Source organism: Caloenas nicobarica, chromosome 7 (assembly GCF_036013445.1).
Source record: "Caloenas nicobarica isolate bCalNic1 chromosome 7, bCalNic1.hap1, whole genome shotgun sequence".
NCBI lineage: Eukaryota > Metazoa > Chordata > Aves > Columbiformes > Columbidae > Caloenas > Caloenas nicobarica.
In genome coordinates, this window is record NC_088251.1 from 13,219,334 (window position 1) to 13,239,126 (window position 19,793).

The 19,793-nt window shown below is 38.2% G+C and overlaps 1 protein-coding gene across 3 annotated transcripts in view; it reads left to right on the top strand.

The window, feature by feature from the left end:
* STN1 (STN1 subunit of CST complex) overlaps positions 1-19,793 on the top strand; it is a 45,797-nt gene that overhangs the window by 7,149 nt on the left and 18,855 nt on the right. For 2 of the 3 annotated variants that reach the window (XR_010606498.1, XM_065639538.1), the window contains exons 2-4: positions 9,249-9,388; positions 13,701-13,796; positions 18,282-18,353. Coding sequence is in view for 2 of the 3 variants with exons in the window: in XM_065639538.1 (XP_065495610.1) it covers positions 9,256-9,388; positions 13,701-13,796; positions 18,282-18,353 (301 nt within the window). In the remaining variant the exon portion in view is untranslated. The remainder of the gene's footprint in view (positions 1-9,248; positions 9,389-13,700; positions 13,797-18,281; positions 18,354-19,793) is intronic. The other variant, XM_065639539.1, reaches the window with a different exon arrangement.

Genomic DNA, 19,793 nt, shown 5'->3' on the forward strand with positions numbered 1-19,793 from the left:
ACTATGTGTTGTGAAGTAGAATTTGGTGTTATGTAGGATCTCTTCTTGGTACAGCAGCAATGTGTGTAGCTGTAATAATGTGTCAATTGTTAAAGCAAACAGTAGCTATTGTGTGTTCAACAATAGTATATGCAAACTTTGGGCCCTGGGACCTGCTTATGAGAAAACAGAGTATTGTGATGTGATGCACTTTTTATCTTGAGTGACCTGGAATCTTTATTTTTTAGACATAAGGGACCTTCAATCTAATATCTCATCCACAAAATTATATTTTATAGTAGGCACGTGATATTTATGGATTAAGCCAAAAAAGCCCATTAGATTAATTGGACTGAGTTTTCAGTGGCAGAAAATAAAATTAGCTATAGGAAACGTAATTCCTGTGGTTTCTGGCTGAGCTATAATATGTTGTTCTGGATTCAGAAGCATGAGTGTCATCTATTCAAATTCAAATGCAATTAAGGAGACAGTTAAATCTGTTTATAAAAGGCTGCTCATTCTTTTTACATACCAAGAAGTCACAACAGTAGTGATTTTATCGTGCTAGTTGTGACAGTGATTCAGGTAGGGAATGCAAGAAGTTGTAGCCACAGTCATTGGGGAGGTATTTTCTTTCAAGAATCTTAGTAGTGTTTTATCCATTTGGTGATTTCCTATTGGAATCAGAAAAAAAAATTAAGGGCGGGCAAAAATCATCACTAGCAAAGAAGTGTAGCCACCTTTGCTCTGTAGGGAAGAAGGCCATTAAGAAGATACTCATGTCGCAGGACAGGTATTCCTGAACAGTTTTGGTGTGTTCTATATCAGGCCTAGATCATCTTTGGACAGAGCTCAGGAGGAGTATCTGTAAGTTATTAATTATTTCAGAACATCCTCAGAGATTTACAAAAATTGCTAACCTAAAATTTGATAGAGGACAAAGTCTCTGGATTTTTAATGGATCCTAATAGAGTTTAGCAGCTGAAGATAAGGGATGATGAGCCAGCTTCCCTTAGCTGAGAAGAAGCTGCTCTTTGGATCATTCAGAGTTCATAGAATGCAGTGTAAGAGATTGTGCAGAGCAACTTGTCTTAAGGAATCAAGAAATATCTATACACCTCTGGCATTTCTAAAGCTTTTTGGTTTTGTAGGTCAGAGAAGCCTGGGTGTGACTAAGAAGTCCTGTGCTTGATTTCAAGTATAAAAGTTCTAGTCCTCAGAAAGTTTGCAGTGTTACAAAAGAAATTTGGAGGATAGCAGGTTGGGAATTGCACTGTTTTTCAATTTAAAAGAACAAAAATAACACCACAACAAACCAACCCACACCTTTTGGTACTTTTCCTAGATGTTGGTTGAGAGGACCTGTGTATTAGAAAAGCATAACAAAAGCTTTGTTCTTACCTGTGACGATAGTTCAAAATTTCACCAGTAAAAAAGAGAATACCATAATAATATATATAGTCTCGATGCCTCCTCCCCCCGCCACTGCCTTTCATTTTGAAAGAGTTTGTCTTTTGGAACATCTAATAATTTTTCTACAAGAAGTACCTTCAGACTGGAAGCATTACAAGTCTTTATTTGAAGGAGGAAAAGAACAATTTTGTGAAATAGCTTAAAAAAAACCCCAAAAAACAAACAAACAACCCAAAGAACAAATGCAGTCAGTTTAGGAACAGAGATCAGTGTTAAGCTAACTGTGTTAATCTTTCTAAGAAGAGTAGCAGATAGGTCTTAGTCTTCCAAAAGAGCTCCAAATGAGTGATCTCAGTCTCTAGTTACGCTTACAAAATATATAATGGTTCTAGTTGGATCTGAGACTTCAAAATTATTCTGATTTGAATTATTTTGTGTATACCAACAACAGTGCTGTATGGACACCATATTTTAAGCACAGCCTCACAATGTTCTGATATAGTTAAAAGGTTCACTTGCATACCAAATAAAAACTTAAATTGATTTCAGTACATTAAACAGGTCTGTCATAATCTAATGCTTTGGTATGTACTGGGAATATTTTGAAGACTTTATCACAGCTGTGCAGCTAGACCAAATTATGGGTTAATCATTTTGAAGTCTCTTGTTGTAATGGAGTGCTCTCTTGTGCTATGAACGTTCATACAGATTCTGATCTTATTCCAGAGGCTGTTTTAATTTGCATCAGATGCATAAACTGATTTAAAAGAGAGAGAGGGAGGGAAGGAAATGGGCAGGAAAACTTGTCTCTAGAAATGGAGTCAACACTTTCAGGGAGTTTACAGGCCCAATAGCTTCAGAAAGCTATTAACCAATGGTTGCCACTTCTACCCAAATTTTTGAAATTTGGAAATGTTTATTCAAGAAGTGGCACTAAATCTATTTTATGCTGCTATACCAAAGTAGGAAAGCTAACTGTGTTGCCTTAAAATGGGGTGAATTAGGTTTTGTTCTCTTTGCTCTGTTAGTTAACATAATTGAGTTAATACACATTTATGTTGAATCAGTAAATTACATGTATCTGGGAAAGAAATTTTCCTTTGCCAAGAGCCTATTTGGAATCCTTTTGCTATCAAAGCTTCCATACTACTGTTTTTCCAAGCAGCAAACTTATTTATAAGAAGTAATTTATTTTTAGTTTTGTTTATTTTTATTTCATACTAATAACTGAGAACCTTCACTCCCAGTGAAAGAATGTCATTTCAGCTCATTCTGGCAGCACTGTGGGTGATTAAGAGCTTTCAGAGAACGTTAATCATCTTCATAGGCTTCCTCCTGCCCCCTCTCAAGACAGGTTAGAGAATTAGTTGAAGAAGTTACTTCAGTGTGATTATCCAATAGCTTTAAAATACAAATAGCAAGTGGAGCTTTCTGACTATCAGTAGTGACTATTACTACCTTATTTATGGTAAGCTTACATCTATCTATGGCAAATAAACGTATAGAGCTAGTTTACAGTCTGTCGAGTGGTTAGCTGATTTCTTGATACATAGGAAAATATCTTGTGACTAATGCATGGGACAAGGATCTCAAGGAGCTACTTCAACTGTTTATTTCATTGCACGCTTCCTTGTTAGTTTTCCAGAATCCTGCTTTTGGAAAATTGGGAGCCAAAACCTTGTTACAAGGTTTAACTTGCATATAGAACAAATTGCAATGCCAAAGAAGGCAATCTAGAACTGCAAACTTTGTCCTCCTTCCTTACAAAACAACTAGTGTTGGAGGAGACAACCTGTCTGGCTTCCTGCAGCCACATGTGCCTGTCCAGAAGGATTTCTGGGCAGTGCTGTGGAAAGTAAAACCAGAGAGAGGGAAATATATTACAGGTGATGACATGGAGTCATTAACTCTGCTGGAAGACTAGTACACAGTAGTGGTGTCAGTTTAATGATAAACTAAGGCTTTCTTGCTCCTATTTATATCCTGATTATTATAGGCATTGCAGGCAATACCTTTCTATGTTGTAGATAGACTCCCTACTGGCTAAAGTTTGTGGTGATGGGTTTTCTTGTCTTGCGCCATCTTCCTTTGCCAGAGAAGTGTATTGTAATATAATCTAATGTAATTAAAAGACACGTGATATTTAAACTTTGAAGAAGTATATTTAAGAAAAAAAAAGTAATTTGAGTAAATGTGTCATCTCAGGAGGTTACACAGATGCTAACACTTGTAGAAATAACACTTCAGGAGATGCTAAACTTCTGGAAGTTTAGGAGTTGTAGCTCTCTTAATTTTGTTTCAAAACCATTTTTTAAAATTGGAATTGTCCTTGCCTTGTATATAAGACCTACAGGACATGTATGCCCTTACTGTCTTTTGTTTCAGTTTGTAGCATCTAAACTTACAGGACTTCACATCGGCAGCAGTGGAAGGTAGTTTATTAGGAAATACTGAAAGTGCTTACCGTACTTTGGTTTTTAATAGAATCATCAGGTAGGAAGTGGATCCAAACTGATCTTATCTTACTGTTTGATAGTTTTCTAACAGCTGTAAAGTTGCTATTAATATACATTTTTTTCAGGAGCCTTTTTTGTCTTTTGGTAATGTATTTTGGTCTCTGTGATGGTTTCTGTCTTGTTACTGGTGTTGAAAACTTTATTTTAATGATGTATTTTCAAAAAGTCTATGGATGAGTTTAATTTTTAGAATATTTACTCCATATTATCTGTAACTAAAGGCTTTACAGCTCACTAACATCTACTTGCATAATCAGATATTGTTTTTTTTAATTTAAAATGCTGTATGTGGCCTTGGATAACTAAAACTATGTATTGAAATATGGTATTTTGAACTATATCATGCTGGAATTGCGTCCACTGATCATGAAGAATTGAATAATAGTCATTTGTCATGTAAGGGTGTTTTGACTCAAACACAGATGAGTTCAATTCGAATGACAGAGGTTGTTACAAAACCCAGCTATTGACTCTGCTGCTCTTTCCACAAGTTGCTCTCTCTGTGGCAGGAATGGCAGACCCATGAAGCAATTCTTTAACAGCCACGGTTTGTAGTTTGGTCTATTCAAGTACATCAACAGTGACTTTAAGTTGCTTTAATGCATTGGTTTAATGCAGCTCCTGAGCTGCTCCCTGTGTAAATCATTGGTGCTGGCATAGTAGTTGTGGTTGGAGAAGAGTGAATGCTTGGTAGGATGCTTAAGCTGCTTGTATTGGTGGGTAAATATTCCCCGCTTCTGATTCACAGTGAACTTAAGAATCTTTGCAGTGGTCTGCCAGCAGTTGTGAAGTAGCTGCAGACAACTGCTGGCAAGATACCTTTTCTATGGCTCCGAAGGATTAATCTCAAACAAAGGCAATTCTCTCCAAGAGCTTCAGTTGTTAATCACATCTGGGGAAAAGACAACAAGAGCCATTACAACAGATACTCTTCTTTGGAGTTTCCATTTCACTGGGACTGGGAGAAGACCAATTCCTAATCATTTGCCATTTTTGAAAAAGGTACATGGTGAACACAGGAACAGGAGCTAAGAGATTTATTGCCCAAGGCTAATTCTGTTGAACAAATCACTTGGGTGTTAAAAGGGGAGCTATTCTAACAAGGCTACCATGTAGGCTGCTTGGGAGGGAAGAAAGAAAATGGGCTTGGTTTTAGGTGGTGGCATTGTTGGGAAGGCAGCCAATCTTCTTTGGTTTCCCTTCTTTCCCTGTTAGGATAATACCTTGCTGAGGTCACAAGATAACTCTGAGGATTACAGACTTGGTTTAATTCTCAGTACAGTCAAGAAAGCTAACATTGATAGCAGTAGGTGAAGGAGATGGCCTTATTTTAATGGGTTAGTGTCTAGAATAATCTCAAATTGAGATTATATATATATAATCTCAAATTTTTGTTTGTTTGCATTTAGTTAACTACTGTAGTAAACTTCAGATTTTTGCCTTTGAAACAGAACTGTTTTCCCAAAAAGTGGTTCAAATAGCAGAACTTTATTTTTCTTTTTGATTATGCCTTTGTAGCCTTTCTTTGGGGTTATTTTATAGAGAGGTAAAAATAGAATACAGATATCTTATATCTAATAAACTTGCGGACCAGATGCCTCTCTTGCCTTTTTTTCTCCTGTAGCAGGATTGAATTCCTTGCGCTACAGCAACCGTAAAGTCATTACACTGCATTTAAAACAAAATGCAGAAAAGGATGACCTTTTGCTAGGACTCTGTTGTTTGTATTGCTAAGCCTTATCACTGTCTCTCAGCAAAAGCCAGTTTAATCCTTAAACATTTGTAAATATAGTATCTGTTCGGAATTGTCTATTGTTAGCTGTCTATGTTCTCATTCATTATAAGGCTGTGCATCTCCACAGTGCCTGCTACTTGCCCCTTGGATCTTCATTGTACAGGGTAGCCGTTATCTTCCTTGCTGATAGCATATCACCAGTGGTACCAGTTAAGAGCTGAAAACACTTTCCAGCATAATGGAAAGTTCCTCTTTTGCCAGGATGACTCACTAATTAATTAACCCCTGGGATACTCTGCCTGGAATGGAGAGGCTTCCTGTGCCAAATTAAGAAAAAGTTACAGGAAGATACTGTTATATAGCAAAGGAGAAATTGACTGGAATAATTTTATCTGTCTTGTAAGAAATACATTTTCTAATACTGTCAATCAGCCTGAAACAAGCTTGGAAACTAACTGAAAAACAGATACTTTGGAAGGGGTTGCTTCTCTTACTTAGCATCTTGCTTTGCTATAGGAGCAAAAAGACAACTTCTGTTAACATCAGGAGAAGAATAGACTTGTAATAGGAGCATGTGGAGGCAAGCAGTACAGGAGGCAGTAAATATATTTTCCTCCCAGCAGGCCACAAACTTTTGGCTTTAAATAGGTCACTGTTCAAATGTAGCTACCAAGTGGCCACTTGGGAGGGAGGAAGTAAAATGGGCTTGGTTTTGGGTGGTGACAGGGGTTGGAAGGACTGTTGGGACCGTGAAGAGGAGACACAAGGAGCGACTGCCCTGCAGAATGCCCCTTGTGTCAGACATTGCTGAAAGCGAGTGAGCGGCTGGAGAACGGTATCACTGTCCCAGCCTGGTGTGGATGGAGCATCTGTAACTCATAACTTCAACAAAGTCGTCCTGTGGACTTCAAGAAATCTTGTGATACCTATGTAGTGCTGGGGATGTGATTTACTTTTTAGCAAAGAATCTTTGCCAGATCTGTAAGATTAAACTTGGTGTGTTTGTAGCAGAAGACAACGTGATGGGTGTAAATTTCTCCAACGAAGAGCTTTAACAAGGCCTAGGAGCTGGAATTTGAGATTTAACTCCCAGTGGTTTCACAGATAGAAAGAGCTTTTGCTGCAGAAATCCTTTTCCTTTCAGGACAGAGAAGCAGTAAAATATTTGAGAAGATGCTTCATTTAAGCTAGAAGTGTTGTTTGGACTTCTGGCTAGTGACCTGTTAGCATTTGGGCATTTCAGACTTGACGACTGTTTACTGAAATACCAAAATGCAGATATTTTTAATCTCCAGTGGTGCTACTTCATTGACTTTTTCTTTTTTAAAATTTTTTTTTCCCCCCTCAGGTGCGCACATGTGTAGGGGTCACTTCTGCATTTTACTCCAATGAGTGGCTGTTCACACAAAATACAAAAAGTTAGATAGGATTGTTACCCGATTATCTCTTTTTGGCTTGTTAGCTCAGTCTGCCATCTGTCTAGGAGAAAAAACGGCTGCTGAGCCATGACAGAGTTCATAACCATGCAGGGTATGTTGCGGGGCATGGTGAAGAAAGGAATACTACTTTGTATAAAAGATGATCTTAAGAACAAGACTGTGATTGTATCCACATTTCTTGTCAGGGGAGAAGTGCAACTCGAAGTGAATAGCTGGGGACTGTAGCATCATTAAAGACAAAATTCTATCTTAAAAGTTCCTGTTTGTGGGTGGGAGGCAGGATGACACTGACTGCTTCTCTTTATTTCCACTCATTATGTGTTAACCTTGATTGACTATAGTGTGTACGTTTATCAGTTTAATGTGGAACTCTTCTCATTCACCATGACCTTTCATTGGGCTAAATTTATTTTTTCTTTTTTTCTTTTTTTAAATTTTTTCTTCCCCCACCCCTTTTTTTTAATAGAACCTATAAAAGCACAGTAGCACAGGGATAATGCAGGCAACTTTGTACCAGAGACTGCAAGCAAAGGGATGGGAAAGACTAATTTTGTTATGAAAGTGAGCATGTTAAGTAAAATACAGGTTCAAACCATGTGTTTGCTTGGGAAAGTCTATGGTCTAAATTTGACATAGACTATAGCAGACAACTGGAGAACTGCCATATGGAGGAACAGCAGCTTTGCATTATTAAGATCATACGGTTAACAGCATGGTTTATAAATTTCTACTGAGCAGTATCTGCAATTCAGCAGCAAAAAAATGTGCTTGAAGGGGAGGACTGAGTGAGAAAAGAATGGTGAGATGCTTCTGAGTAGACATTGCTTTTGCAAAAGGGATGGGTTGGGAAAAGCTGCCTGTAGTGGGGAGAGACATAAAACCAGGTGTAAACAAAACTATTCAGTGAAGTGACTGGTGGAACTGACTAAATCAAATACTTTCAGCATCTCACAAAGCAAGTGACCAGTTTAAGGAGGGTTGAAGTACTCCTAGCCCTTTGCTGCTATTTTTTGCTTTTTTTTTGTTAAAAAAAGAATGTATATAATTGCCATCCGCAGTTCTTTTCACAGTGTAGAGTAGATGTCAACAATGCTTTAGCATGTTGCGCTATGCTCTGTTTTTCCTGCCCCAAATTAAAGTTTGAGTTTGGAAACAGAAATCATGCAGAACCCAAGCTCTGCTGTTTCTCAAAGCAGCAAGCTGCTCTCTTGATATTCATGACATGTTGCTTCTACATCAGTAGCCTGAGGTGTCTCCTGCAGACTACAGAGATCACTGGCAACCTGTAGCAGGAACCTGCTCCCTCTCAAGAGACTGGAGCTGCTGAATCTCAGCCCTATTACACACTATTAAAGATCTGTCTGCTTACCACTTCTGCCTTACACCTGTAAGTGGCTGACAGCCATTCGAGGGTGACCTGGAAAGCTTTATGGGAACAATTTAGCTATCCTTATAGAAGCAGCTAATAAAAAGTATGTTAAGCTTCAAAATCTCTACAAGGATCCTTCTTGAATTGAGTCCTCTTTTTTTTCAACATCAGCTCTGTGATAAGCAGAGAATTGGCTCTGGTAATGGCAGAAGATAGCAAGCATTAAGCAAGGAAATCTGGAAAGGTAAAAGGGGAAAAGTAACAATTGCACAGTTATTGGAGACTGTATGCCTAAAATAAAGAAGGGCCAGTTGCTTTTGCTTTATATAAAATAAATCTTTCCCCCTACCCACAATAAAGCACAGGGTAGAACAATGAGGAGAATATCTTATGGAAGGGGATGAGAATAAGGGGGAGGAAAAACCATCAAGTGTACAGAAAGCAACCAGTTAATATCCCACAATCCTGTTCTTTTAAAGAAGTGTTGGATTTAGTTCTTTGTTTATGGGTCCGCAGAGGAGACATCCCTGAAATTCTATTTTATTTGAAGGAGCTGGGCAAAATATTGTTGCTGTTGAGTCTCAGTACTTCAGGTAAATCATCAGTATTGATATTTTCAGTATTCATGTGGTGGTACAATGGTAACATTGTATTAAATAAGTTCCTATGTCTCTTCATCAGCTCTGCTGTGTTATTGCTTGTAAAATCACAAGCTACTACATTTTTTCATTCAGTTGATATATAAGTGGACAGCTCTTTACCTGTGTAGAAAATACTTACAGGTTCTCTGTTCACAGGTTTCGAATGCAGTCTGAGTCCAAGAAGTATGAGGAAGAGACACCTTCTCTGCACTGGGGCATGGATCCTGTATTTTCTGCATTTGCAAGACTCTATATTAAAGATATAAAAGAAATGAGAGAATCTAAACAAGTGCCGGGTATGTACTTATATATGCTGATTATGATGCACACAGAATTAGGACTGATTTATGTTGTACTCTTTATCTAGGGATTGCAGAATGCTTCGTGAACACCAGTAAAGTAATTGTCAATGCCTTTAAGCCAAGTGACATTAGTATCTTTAGCAGGTCTAAGAACAGGTTGTACGAGAAATATATGTGAAAATATATTTGTTCTAATGGCTTTTCTTCCTCTCATATACATAGATACAGAACCTCTTTTACATTAAGGTAATGTTGTGCATCCTCTGTGTGATAGTGTTTGTTATAGTCTGATAAAGTTAATTTGAAAAATGCAGGCCCTTTCTGGCCATGTGTGTTATATCTTTGTTCTGTCTCTACAACATGTGAAAAGGATTTTATGCTGCTTTGTTGCAAAATTTCGACAGTTTAATACCTTGCTGTGTGTATGTGCTTTGCTTTTTCATCTGGATATTAATATATTATAAAACAGATACAGGTTTTGACGTTTTGTTTGCTTAATTTCAAGATATGATAGATATATGACATTCTTCATACATCTGAACAACCTTTTTCTGGCATCTGTGCTGAATCTTATACCACACCTTTTATTTCCTAACCATTGGTGGAAACTGTATGCTTTGCAGTCTGTTTCCTGCTGGTTTTCAGCCAAAATCACCCACATGTGTACATTGTTTAAAGCAACGTGAGTTTGACCTTGAAAATTTCTGTTTTCACTGCAAAGACTTTAAATAGACTGCAGTATGTTTTCTGCTGTAGAAGGGTTTGTTACTACAAACTGAAGCTTGACAAGGTGCAAGATTATCAGGGAGCAACCCGAGGAACTTAGAATTAATGAGGAAAAGCAGTAAACCCTGAGCAGAGTATGTAATTTGGGTTTGGTGTTTTGGTTTTGTGGGTTTCGTCATTTGTTTTTGTTTTGTCTGTGTGTGTTTTGGTTTTGGTTGTGTTTAAAAAAAAAAAAAAAAGTGTGCAAAAAAAGTGTGCTTTGGTTCAAGACACTTTCTTGTATTTTGTTTGAAAATAATTAAAAAATCCAGCATCAGCAAAATAGGATTGTAGTTTGGACTTGGATGTTAGTACACATATATGCAAAAATATATTCAGAAGAATTAAACTTATAACCATCATTAAACATTTCACAAGAACGGGAACAGTCCTGCTCTCTCTTTTAATCTCTAAATTACCTGAATTTCTCTTCTCACTTCCCTTCCTGTTCTTTTACTGAAGTGAGTTGTCCTCTGCTTCGGAAACTCTTTCCGTTTTGTTATAACTTTTTTCTAAGATGATCCTAAGGAAGTGGTATCTGTCATGTCAAGACATCAGCCTTTAAAATTGGTGCATGTGAGCTTTCTCCACTTCCTGTGCATCTGGCATTTTGCACAACTAAGTTTGCTTGCAATCTGAATTATTTTCTAAACCAAACTTTAAAGAATAAAAGGAAATTTCATAGAACAAACATCCTGAATTTTGCTCATTCTCCTAGTGCTGTGTATACACCAGACCAGACATCTTTCAGCATGTCTTATTTATTGGCATCAAATTATAGCACAACAGAAACACTAAACACTAAAAAATATCTTTTGGGGAAGGAAAAAGGTAGGTGTTTGCTGTCAATGTTTCTTGCCTTTAATGGGTTTCTTAAAGACCAGCTGAAGTATCTGATTGGCTATAAATCAGTCATTAAGTAATGGTAATTAAGAATGAATGAGTGCAAAACAAAAGAGTTGTAACTAGGAGGAATGGAAAGAAACAGACTAAATGTCAGGAAAAACATCCTTAAAGTGACATCAACTAAACCATGGAGCTGCCTTCCCAGGAAGAAGGTGGGATGCCCTTCACTGGGGTTGTTTATATCCGAACTGTACATGTTGCCAGGAATTTACTGTACGGAACAGTCTTGCATTGGCTCTGAGGAAATGGACTGAATGACCTAATAAGTTTTTTCTTTCCATTTTTAAGCATTAGGATTTGATGCCACAATGACTAATCCCTTAAAACAACACAGAGGAAAGCAGTAAACCTGGCCAATTACTTTCCCGCTATAAATGGTGACAAGAAGGCTGGAAAACCTCCCAGATAAAACCAGCAATTGTGTTGTCTCAGAGGCCTTAAAATGAGAATGGGTGTCAAACTCAGTTGTAACACATAATCACATCATGGAAATGAGCTGTTCTCAGAGTTATCATGCACCACTGCATTGTGACAGCTTATCAACAAGCGAGTGAAGCTACAAATAGCATAAAAGGAGGTAATAATAATTAAAGCAATGGTAAAGAGCTCAGTGCTCTGTAAAGCTGGTAAATATGTGACCAGAACTTGCCCCAGAGATCTCTGTATCTATAGCCCCCTACACCACTGCTGTGGCTTCCTGTTGTGGTAACAGCACACTGATGTAGGTGTTATTTACTGAGTTACTAGGAGCTTGACTTAATATGCTTGCCCATAGTTTCAATCGTTTAATATATTTTTATTGCTACCAATATGAACATAGTTTGAATGAATAAGCTGGCAGGAGAAACAATTTACATGTTGAAGTCATCAAGTTCAACAACTTTTAATAGTGTAAATATAATTTCATCTTTCAAATGACTTCAGGTAGTTTCTTGGAGAGTAAGGGTGGAGTTCTATGTGAGTTACGAGGATGGAGAAAACCAGTTTTATCCCTGTTCTATCATTTGCCAAAACTCAGCTTATTAACTGGGAAATGAACATAATGTGGTGTTTGTTCACACAGTCAAGAGCCTGGAGTCTGCTCCACAGACTTACCCTGAACCTGACCCAGACCTTCTTTTATAGAGATTTTGTGAGGTTTAGTGAATAATTACATGCACCAGGAGCAACTCTGTCAATGGTTTCTACAGCAGTGTTTATTGATGTCCTGGTAAATGGAATGAGAGAGAAGTTGACAGACCTGCTAAACATACTCTATGCCAGACCTGACCAGTAGAGTAGTATAAGCCAGCTCTGAGATGACAGCAATAGATGCGTCCTCAAAACATTGCACTGGATTTTTATGAGCAAAATTTCTGTTTATGAGCTGCTTGCCTGATCACCTGTGATATCTTCAGAAACTTTGGGGTTTTTGTCTTTCTTAAGAAAGTTAATTCCAGGCTCATTTAAGGCTGCCAGCTATGTAGGACAAGTTATTTTTGGATTTTGGTTTTGATTTTTTTTTTTATACAGTACATTTTTCTGAGTCCCTTGCTGCAGCGTTTCTCTTTCCCTTTGTAAGAACAAGACTTGCCATAGTGTATGGAGCCAAAAATTCCCTTCTGAGTCCCTTGAGTTATCTAGTTTTTAGAATGGAAGACAGTTATTGAATATCCCAGATGGCATATTTCAGTAAAGCAGCAGTATTTGAAAAGTGAAGAAAACACATTGACTGAAAATTAGCCAGCCCAAGATATATCTGGAGCATATTACCCTGTTATCCTCCTGCTGGTGGATGGTGAAGGTTCAGTGTATAATGTTTATGTCGGTGTTTGCTGACATTTGTCACTGTCTTAAAGGGATTACAGCACGTGATGACCTCAGTGCCATCAAAGTCCACTGGGCTCTGATTCCTCACTGTTTGCTGGACATGTTTTTATGTGTTATTCAAGTCATCTTTATAGATGCATAAAAATAGCTTTGAAGATATGTGTTTGGAATGCGTTATTTCAGAAACTGAAGTTCAGGATGCTGTCCATGATGACAGCATTGTGTACTCTGCAACCTAAGAGTGTTGTTTCTCTCCCTCTGCCCCCCATGGCTCCTGTTCTTTTAGATATCAAAGATAGAATTATGTTAGTTTTCCCTTTAGAGGCTCTGCCTTCATCAGGAGCAGATGCATTGTGTGAAGCTCAAACTGCTTCTATTGTATTCTTTTATTTATTTTGAAGCCTGATGAGGATGTAAAAAACCAAAACAAACAAAACATACACACAAAAACCGCAACCAACCAAACAAAAAGCCAACACACCAAACCAAAATGAAACAACAAAACAAACGAAAACTTTAAAAGCCCTAATGCCTGCAGCAAACAAACTGTTTTTCAGATCCAAATGTGCAAGAAAACAAGAGGTTAATGAAGTTCTGACACTCTACAAAAGCAAGCTTTTGGTATCCTCTGTAGAGCTGATACTTCTTCCTCCTAGTGTTTCCAGTCCTCACTGATCCAGGGGATATTTCATGTGACTAGGCATGGTATAATTTAAGATATCTTAAATATGTAAGAAAGTGTGGGGGGTTTTATTGTCAAATATGACTAGGTAGGGTAGGATGTTGAAATAAGTAGTCATGCTTACCAAGAATGTTCTGTGTCTAGGTATATTCTTTTATAACAGACATCCAGTAAGACAGGTGGATGTTGTTGGCATAGTGGTTCAAACGAAAGAGCGAGATGCCTTTTATAATTATGGAGGTAAGAAAAGTTTCTTTCTTTCTTCTTGCACTTATCGGCCCTCTAATCTTAGTTACTGATAGAACTTAAAGATTGCGTTATTTGATCATCATCTGTTCTTGAAACAACTGTGCTCTTATCCTAATATAATGTGTACCTGCAGCTCAGATTACTTAGCAAACTTAGGGAAGCTACTGTTTATCTTGACTTCAAAAGTAGAGAAAAAAATAATTAAAACAGAGTAACTGATTCATTTGGGATCATCTAAGAAATCTCTATTTTGGTTATTGCTTTGTCACTAGACTCCACTATCTTCCTCTTATATATATATATATATATACACACACATATACATGCAGTTCTTTTGATCAGATATAAATGAATTTAACAGTGCCTGCAAATGGGAAGTCACTTCTTCCGTTTTTTAAACCTTAGAAATCCCTTCTGACTTTTTGTACGTTTTGTTGTATAATGTCTTAGAGCCAGCTTTTAATAGCAGTCCGGAGCTTGTTTATATTTAGATGTGAATGAATGTTAGCAAATCTAACTCAAGCATCATAGTACCAGTCCTTGCCAACACCAGCTGAGAGTCATCTCTGCCCTATTGCTTTTCCCAATATTCAGACTATTTTATTAACATGGAAACATCTGGCTGTCGTTTTGTTCAGCTGTCTTTTTTTCATCTGGAGGAAAATGTAGAGTGGAGTAGTGGTAATGTGGCAAGTTTCACAACGTGGGGTATCTCACCTCACAGTAGGAAGGGGGAGCCAAATGCACAGACTGTATTGAAGCACTTGAAGGACTCGTGTCCTGTGTCTTCCTCTGCCATGGGTTTCCACCTGATGGAGGTAAGCGCCTCTTCTTACTGAGTTCCCTCACCTATAAAAATAGAGGCAATTCTGCGACTCACAGGAGCGTTGTGAAGATACAGCTGACAACTTAGCCAGGTCCCAGCTTCCACAACACCTGCAGTTGCATCACATTGCTGCAGACTAGCATTAACTGCTAGTGCAGGTAGCATACCCTGCCCTGGGTGCGGCTGCTTAGAGTAGACTCTATGCTTTGTAGAAATGTCCCTGCAAGTTTCTTAGAGTGGATATTTTCTAGATTTTTTTTTTTAAGTCTGATTTCTGGGTATTTGTTATTACTCTACCATTATGCTAAATAATGAGTTGACAGTAAACATTTTGAAGCACAGATTTCTCTGACACGTGAAGTAGCACAAGCTAACCAAGCAACTAAGTTAAGAGGCAGAGATGTAGTTGATGATGTAATGAAGTGTTGAAACATAAATTGAATGTCAGCTGTTATTCTTTTATTGAACCAGTATGCAAATGCAGTTATCACTTCATGAGGACAGAGGAAAACAGAATCAAAATGACCAAGGAAGACACAATTCTATGGGGAAGGGTTTCCCACACTGCTCTCAGCATTAGTTCGGATGTAAACATGTTGGAAACGTTTGATTTGGGCAGAAAGCGAAGGAATAGAAATAAAAAGAAACTGTAAAGTAGTGGAAGGCCTTGGTGCTAGATCAGCTGACCTTTAAGTACAGCTCTCCATGAGCCTGGCTTCCTGCTGTCCTTTCACATTCAACTCCACTCTGTTCCAGCGGTTCTTGGTTTGAGCTCTCAGGCTGCCTGCCAGGGTGCTCCTTCCCAGCCTGCCCTCCCTTTCAGGCAGGCTGACTCTGCCAGCCTTAAAATTGTAACTTCTTAGACAGTTTCCTGCTTGTAACTTCTTGCATCTCTCAGTTCAACAGACTCTGGCTGGTGAGTCACAGAGCAGTTGTTGCATCAGTTGGAGTGCCACGCACTGCTTAGTACTTGCTCACTTTCCATCTGCTTAAAAGTGACTTACAAAGGAATTTCCCCCTTTGTACTTTTTCTCTGATAGAGAAATGTCTTTGTGTCACTGCCACTGTCTTCCCCCCCCACTTCCTATCTGTCTGCTTCAGAATACACATCGCTCATTTTAAGAGAATCTTAGGTCCTCTCTGTGCTGAAAACCGTACAGCCAGAACTGGTGACAAAATAATAATTTTAAAAGAGAATAAGTTGACTCTTTCCTGGCTTAAAAAAAATTATATGCTGTGTAAAACCTGATTTTGACATTTAGATTTGATTGTTTATTGCTATTGCTGTGATCAGTTTGGAGAAGGATATCTAATTAAAGTGTAACTTTGAACAAACTCATATTATAGCTAATGCACCTTTCTGACCTCTTTTTTTTTTTTCCTTGTTAACAAAACCAAACATCACATGTGGTTTTCCTTATAATCCAGAACTATTTTGAAAGGCTGAAAGGCGCTTGCCTTAAAAATAGATGAAAAAAAACCTCACTGGGATCTCACTAGGCTCATGCAGGCCCTACAAGAACCATACCCTTTTTGTTCTAAGGAAATAAAAATGAACACAATTATCTCATTTACTAGGTAGCTTTGAGAGTGCTACCCCTCAAATAGTTAATGTAAGAGTAAAAACCAAACTCAAAGAAACAAAACAAAACAGAAAAACCTCAAAAAAACCCAAACAAACACAAGTTTAAACCCAAGGAGATGAAGGAAGGGCAGCACAGGGAGCACAGGAAGTTTTCAAAAGCTTGTAGACCCCTTGAGTGCTTTTAAGATAGATTAACATTCTCCTGTCTAATTAGAATACAATTGCAAGAGTTCTCATTCATCTGTGCTTCAGGACTTATTTGCCTTTTTGCTCAAAGCTTTTATTTGTGCACTGGAAAACCTTTGTGTAAGAGCCTTGCTCTGCTACCAGATTCCCTGTGTGGTCAAGAACAGGTCAGTCTCTCCAGGGCTCAATTTTCAGCTGTTACACTGATGAGAAGGAATCTGACCTCCTTTCATCTCGTTTGTTTTGTTTCTAAGCCCTTGGTAGGAAGCGTATTTCTTCACAGTTGGTGCAACAGCCAGTCACAAGCTGGAACATCTAGAAGCTGCAGTAGTGTAATAGTGAAATGTCATCTGCCCTGTTTCTTATTGCCATTGCTGGCTTGCGTGAATGACTTGCCGTGGTATATGAGGGCTCTGACTCCTACTAAAATTGTTGCTTTTTGTCTATACCAAGGAGAGGAAATCCTACCAGCTAGATAATTATCTATGCTCTGGTACAAAATTAAAACTGCGGAAATAGCTGCAGACACAGCAGCTCAAACGGGAGATAGCACTGAGACGAGCATACTTTTGTGACAGAATTTGACATTGCCTGCATCTTATAAGTGCTGTATGTTTGTTATAAGGAATGTGCAGCTAAGCCACAAGGAAACAGGAAGGCATGACAATTATTTGTAATTGGACCCCCCCAAAAAAGAAACTTTGTTTCAAAACACTTGAGAAAATGGAAAGGCATTTTGCTTTGATGCTATGGTTCCCAGATGAAACGACTGCAGGTACCAATCAGTACTTTCGTGGTAAATATTGCTGTTACTTCTGTAGTCGTGGATCTGGTTTAAGGAGCTGAAGAAAATTGCAAATTCCAGTTTGTGGAGAGTGGAAGCTCAGTCTTGGAGAAGGCTATGTTCAAGGAGCAAGCTGCTTGAAGCATTAGCTGGACTGAAAATGTGATACTTGCTGTGATTTGACAGATATTTAGTGCCTTTTTATTTAAAGAGTGCTTGTTTGATATGCCATTTATATACAGTCTCTTGATCTATAGAGCAATCGATTCTTCTGATAGTTTTTAGTTTTGTCTTTTTCTGCTGTCCCCGACAGTACAATGCCTGGGGCAGAAATCGCAAAACTTATTTTGATTAGGCACTAGCAAAACAGGAAAAGCTAGATAGCTCCCGCGGTGTTAAGCATTTTTGGAAACTGAAGTGGCTTGCGTGCTACCAGTACATACACTTTAAGTTGGGAATTCCTGGCCTAGAGCAGAACCACAAGCATGTGCTGTCCTCTGTCTTTCCTGGCTAGAGGAGCTGCCTTTCTGCGCTCTGGAACACCTCGTATGGGAAAGGCCAGCAGAGTTGGTGCACAGTATTGGTGTGGAAGCCAGTGCAGCTGGAGGTATCGGCACTTCTAGTCTGTTCACATGACTGTACCCCTCAACGTTGAAGTGCTCTTTTCTCACTATTACAGCAATGCTTCTGTGGTTCATCTCTGGTTTGCTATTTTAATTTATCTGTTTTCAGCTTTCAACACTGATTCTTCTTCTGACCCTTTAGTATCCAATATATGTACTGAAGCCTCAATTTAAATTCATGCTTGATCTTTTTTTGAGAATAAACCTGTTAGTTTGCTGACTGTACACATAAGCACGGCATCTGCTGCTGAGCTACTTGCGCAACTGAAACAACTACGGAGATTTTTTTCAGAGGTATAAGTAGGGGCTGAGCACCCCGTTTCCCTTTCAGACTGGTTGGAACGAGATATCTTTGGCAGTCATCTCCTTACATATCTATGTATTTTTAGTTCTTGAAATGTCACTACCTGCTTTCTTACTCTGTAATTCTTGCAATTTTTTTTTTTTTTTTTTTTTTTTTTTTTTTTTACAGTGGATGATAGTACTGGAGTTATAAATTGTGTGTGCTGGAAAAATCCCATGGTACTAGAAACATCTTTATCAGGTAAGTTGTCAAATAAATAATTCCTCTTTTGACTGTGCATTTTTTGTTCATGTCTGTCTTACATAATTTAGTAAATAATCAAACTTGCAGAAGAGCCAAATAATTTTTTTCTTATTTTCTCATTTTTTTAATTAATTTTAAATCATCACATCCTGTCATGCCTTTTCCTTATTTGAGTAATACGGTATTTCAGTTTTATGCTGTGACATTGTTCGGAGAATCCTCTTCATACTGTTCTTCTTTTGACTTCATCTAGTGAGGAACTAGGCTGGAAATCTGCCAAATGCCACAGTTCCTGTTTCCGAAGTCAGTCCATTGACCACCAGCCTGGTCTGTGTTCCCCCCATCCTCGTGATACAGCAGTTTCAGGATCCATCTTCTCTTCTTTGCTTGAATTCATATTCTCCTCCTGCTGATGCATATGCTGTCAGTGATGAACTCAAAAGTAGCTTAAAACACAGTGGGAGGATGCCAGGGATCTTTTACGATTTGGGAAGATTCTAAATGTGCAGAAATTGCGTGTTCGAAATGAATCTATTATTGCACTCAATAACAGAAGAACTCCCTAGTGTCTCGGTTTCTCTTTGCCTTTTTTTTTTTCCCTACCATTTTTCATAGATCAAAGCATGGAATAATTTCTACTTTGGACCTTCCTGAAAGCTCATGTAGTAGAATGGCAACCGTGATATGCAGCTGATCAAATCCTACTGAAATAAATGTTACTAGTGTCATCTGCCAGTCTTAGGGTTACATATGCATAGAATGTGGAAAGGAAAGCTTGATTTAAGTTAAAAACACTGATGTCTGTGGAACAAGCCCGTTTATACAGACAGATAATTCTTACTTGCTTATATTTAACAATAATATGACAAGTGGTATAAATGATCCCAACTGGAATCTAAAAGGCAGCTCTCACTTTTGGAGAGGTGATGTTGTAGCACAGCGCGCTCTCAAAAAAAATGGGGACCCACAGTGAAATCAGTTCTTTATGAGGAACTTAAATTCATTAAAGGAATTTCAGGAAATACTGCTTAAAATAGAATGAGGATGCAGGATGCTTGTTTCAGCCTTGTTTTGTTCTTTTACGTGTACGTCAGTAGTGCTTTAGTGGGCACCATGCTTTTAATAGAAATTAATTAATTTGTACCTGCTAAAGAAAACACCTCCTGGGGGGCTCAGGAAACTTTCTTCCAGCCTTTTGTAATTGTGATCAGGGATACTCGGATCATTAATGAGGTTTGAAGTTATGAAGGATTTACTCTCCCGCAAAGGTGCGTTACGTAAATGGGAACTTGTCAAGTACCATTCGCCTCAGTGTAGACATCAAATTGCATCACACGAATACTTTGGCCCCACCTCAGATGACTCATTCTTCTTGTATATAAAAAGTTCAGCTGGCCTTTCTTTTCCCCTCACATCCATCTTGGCATGATAAAATAA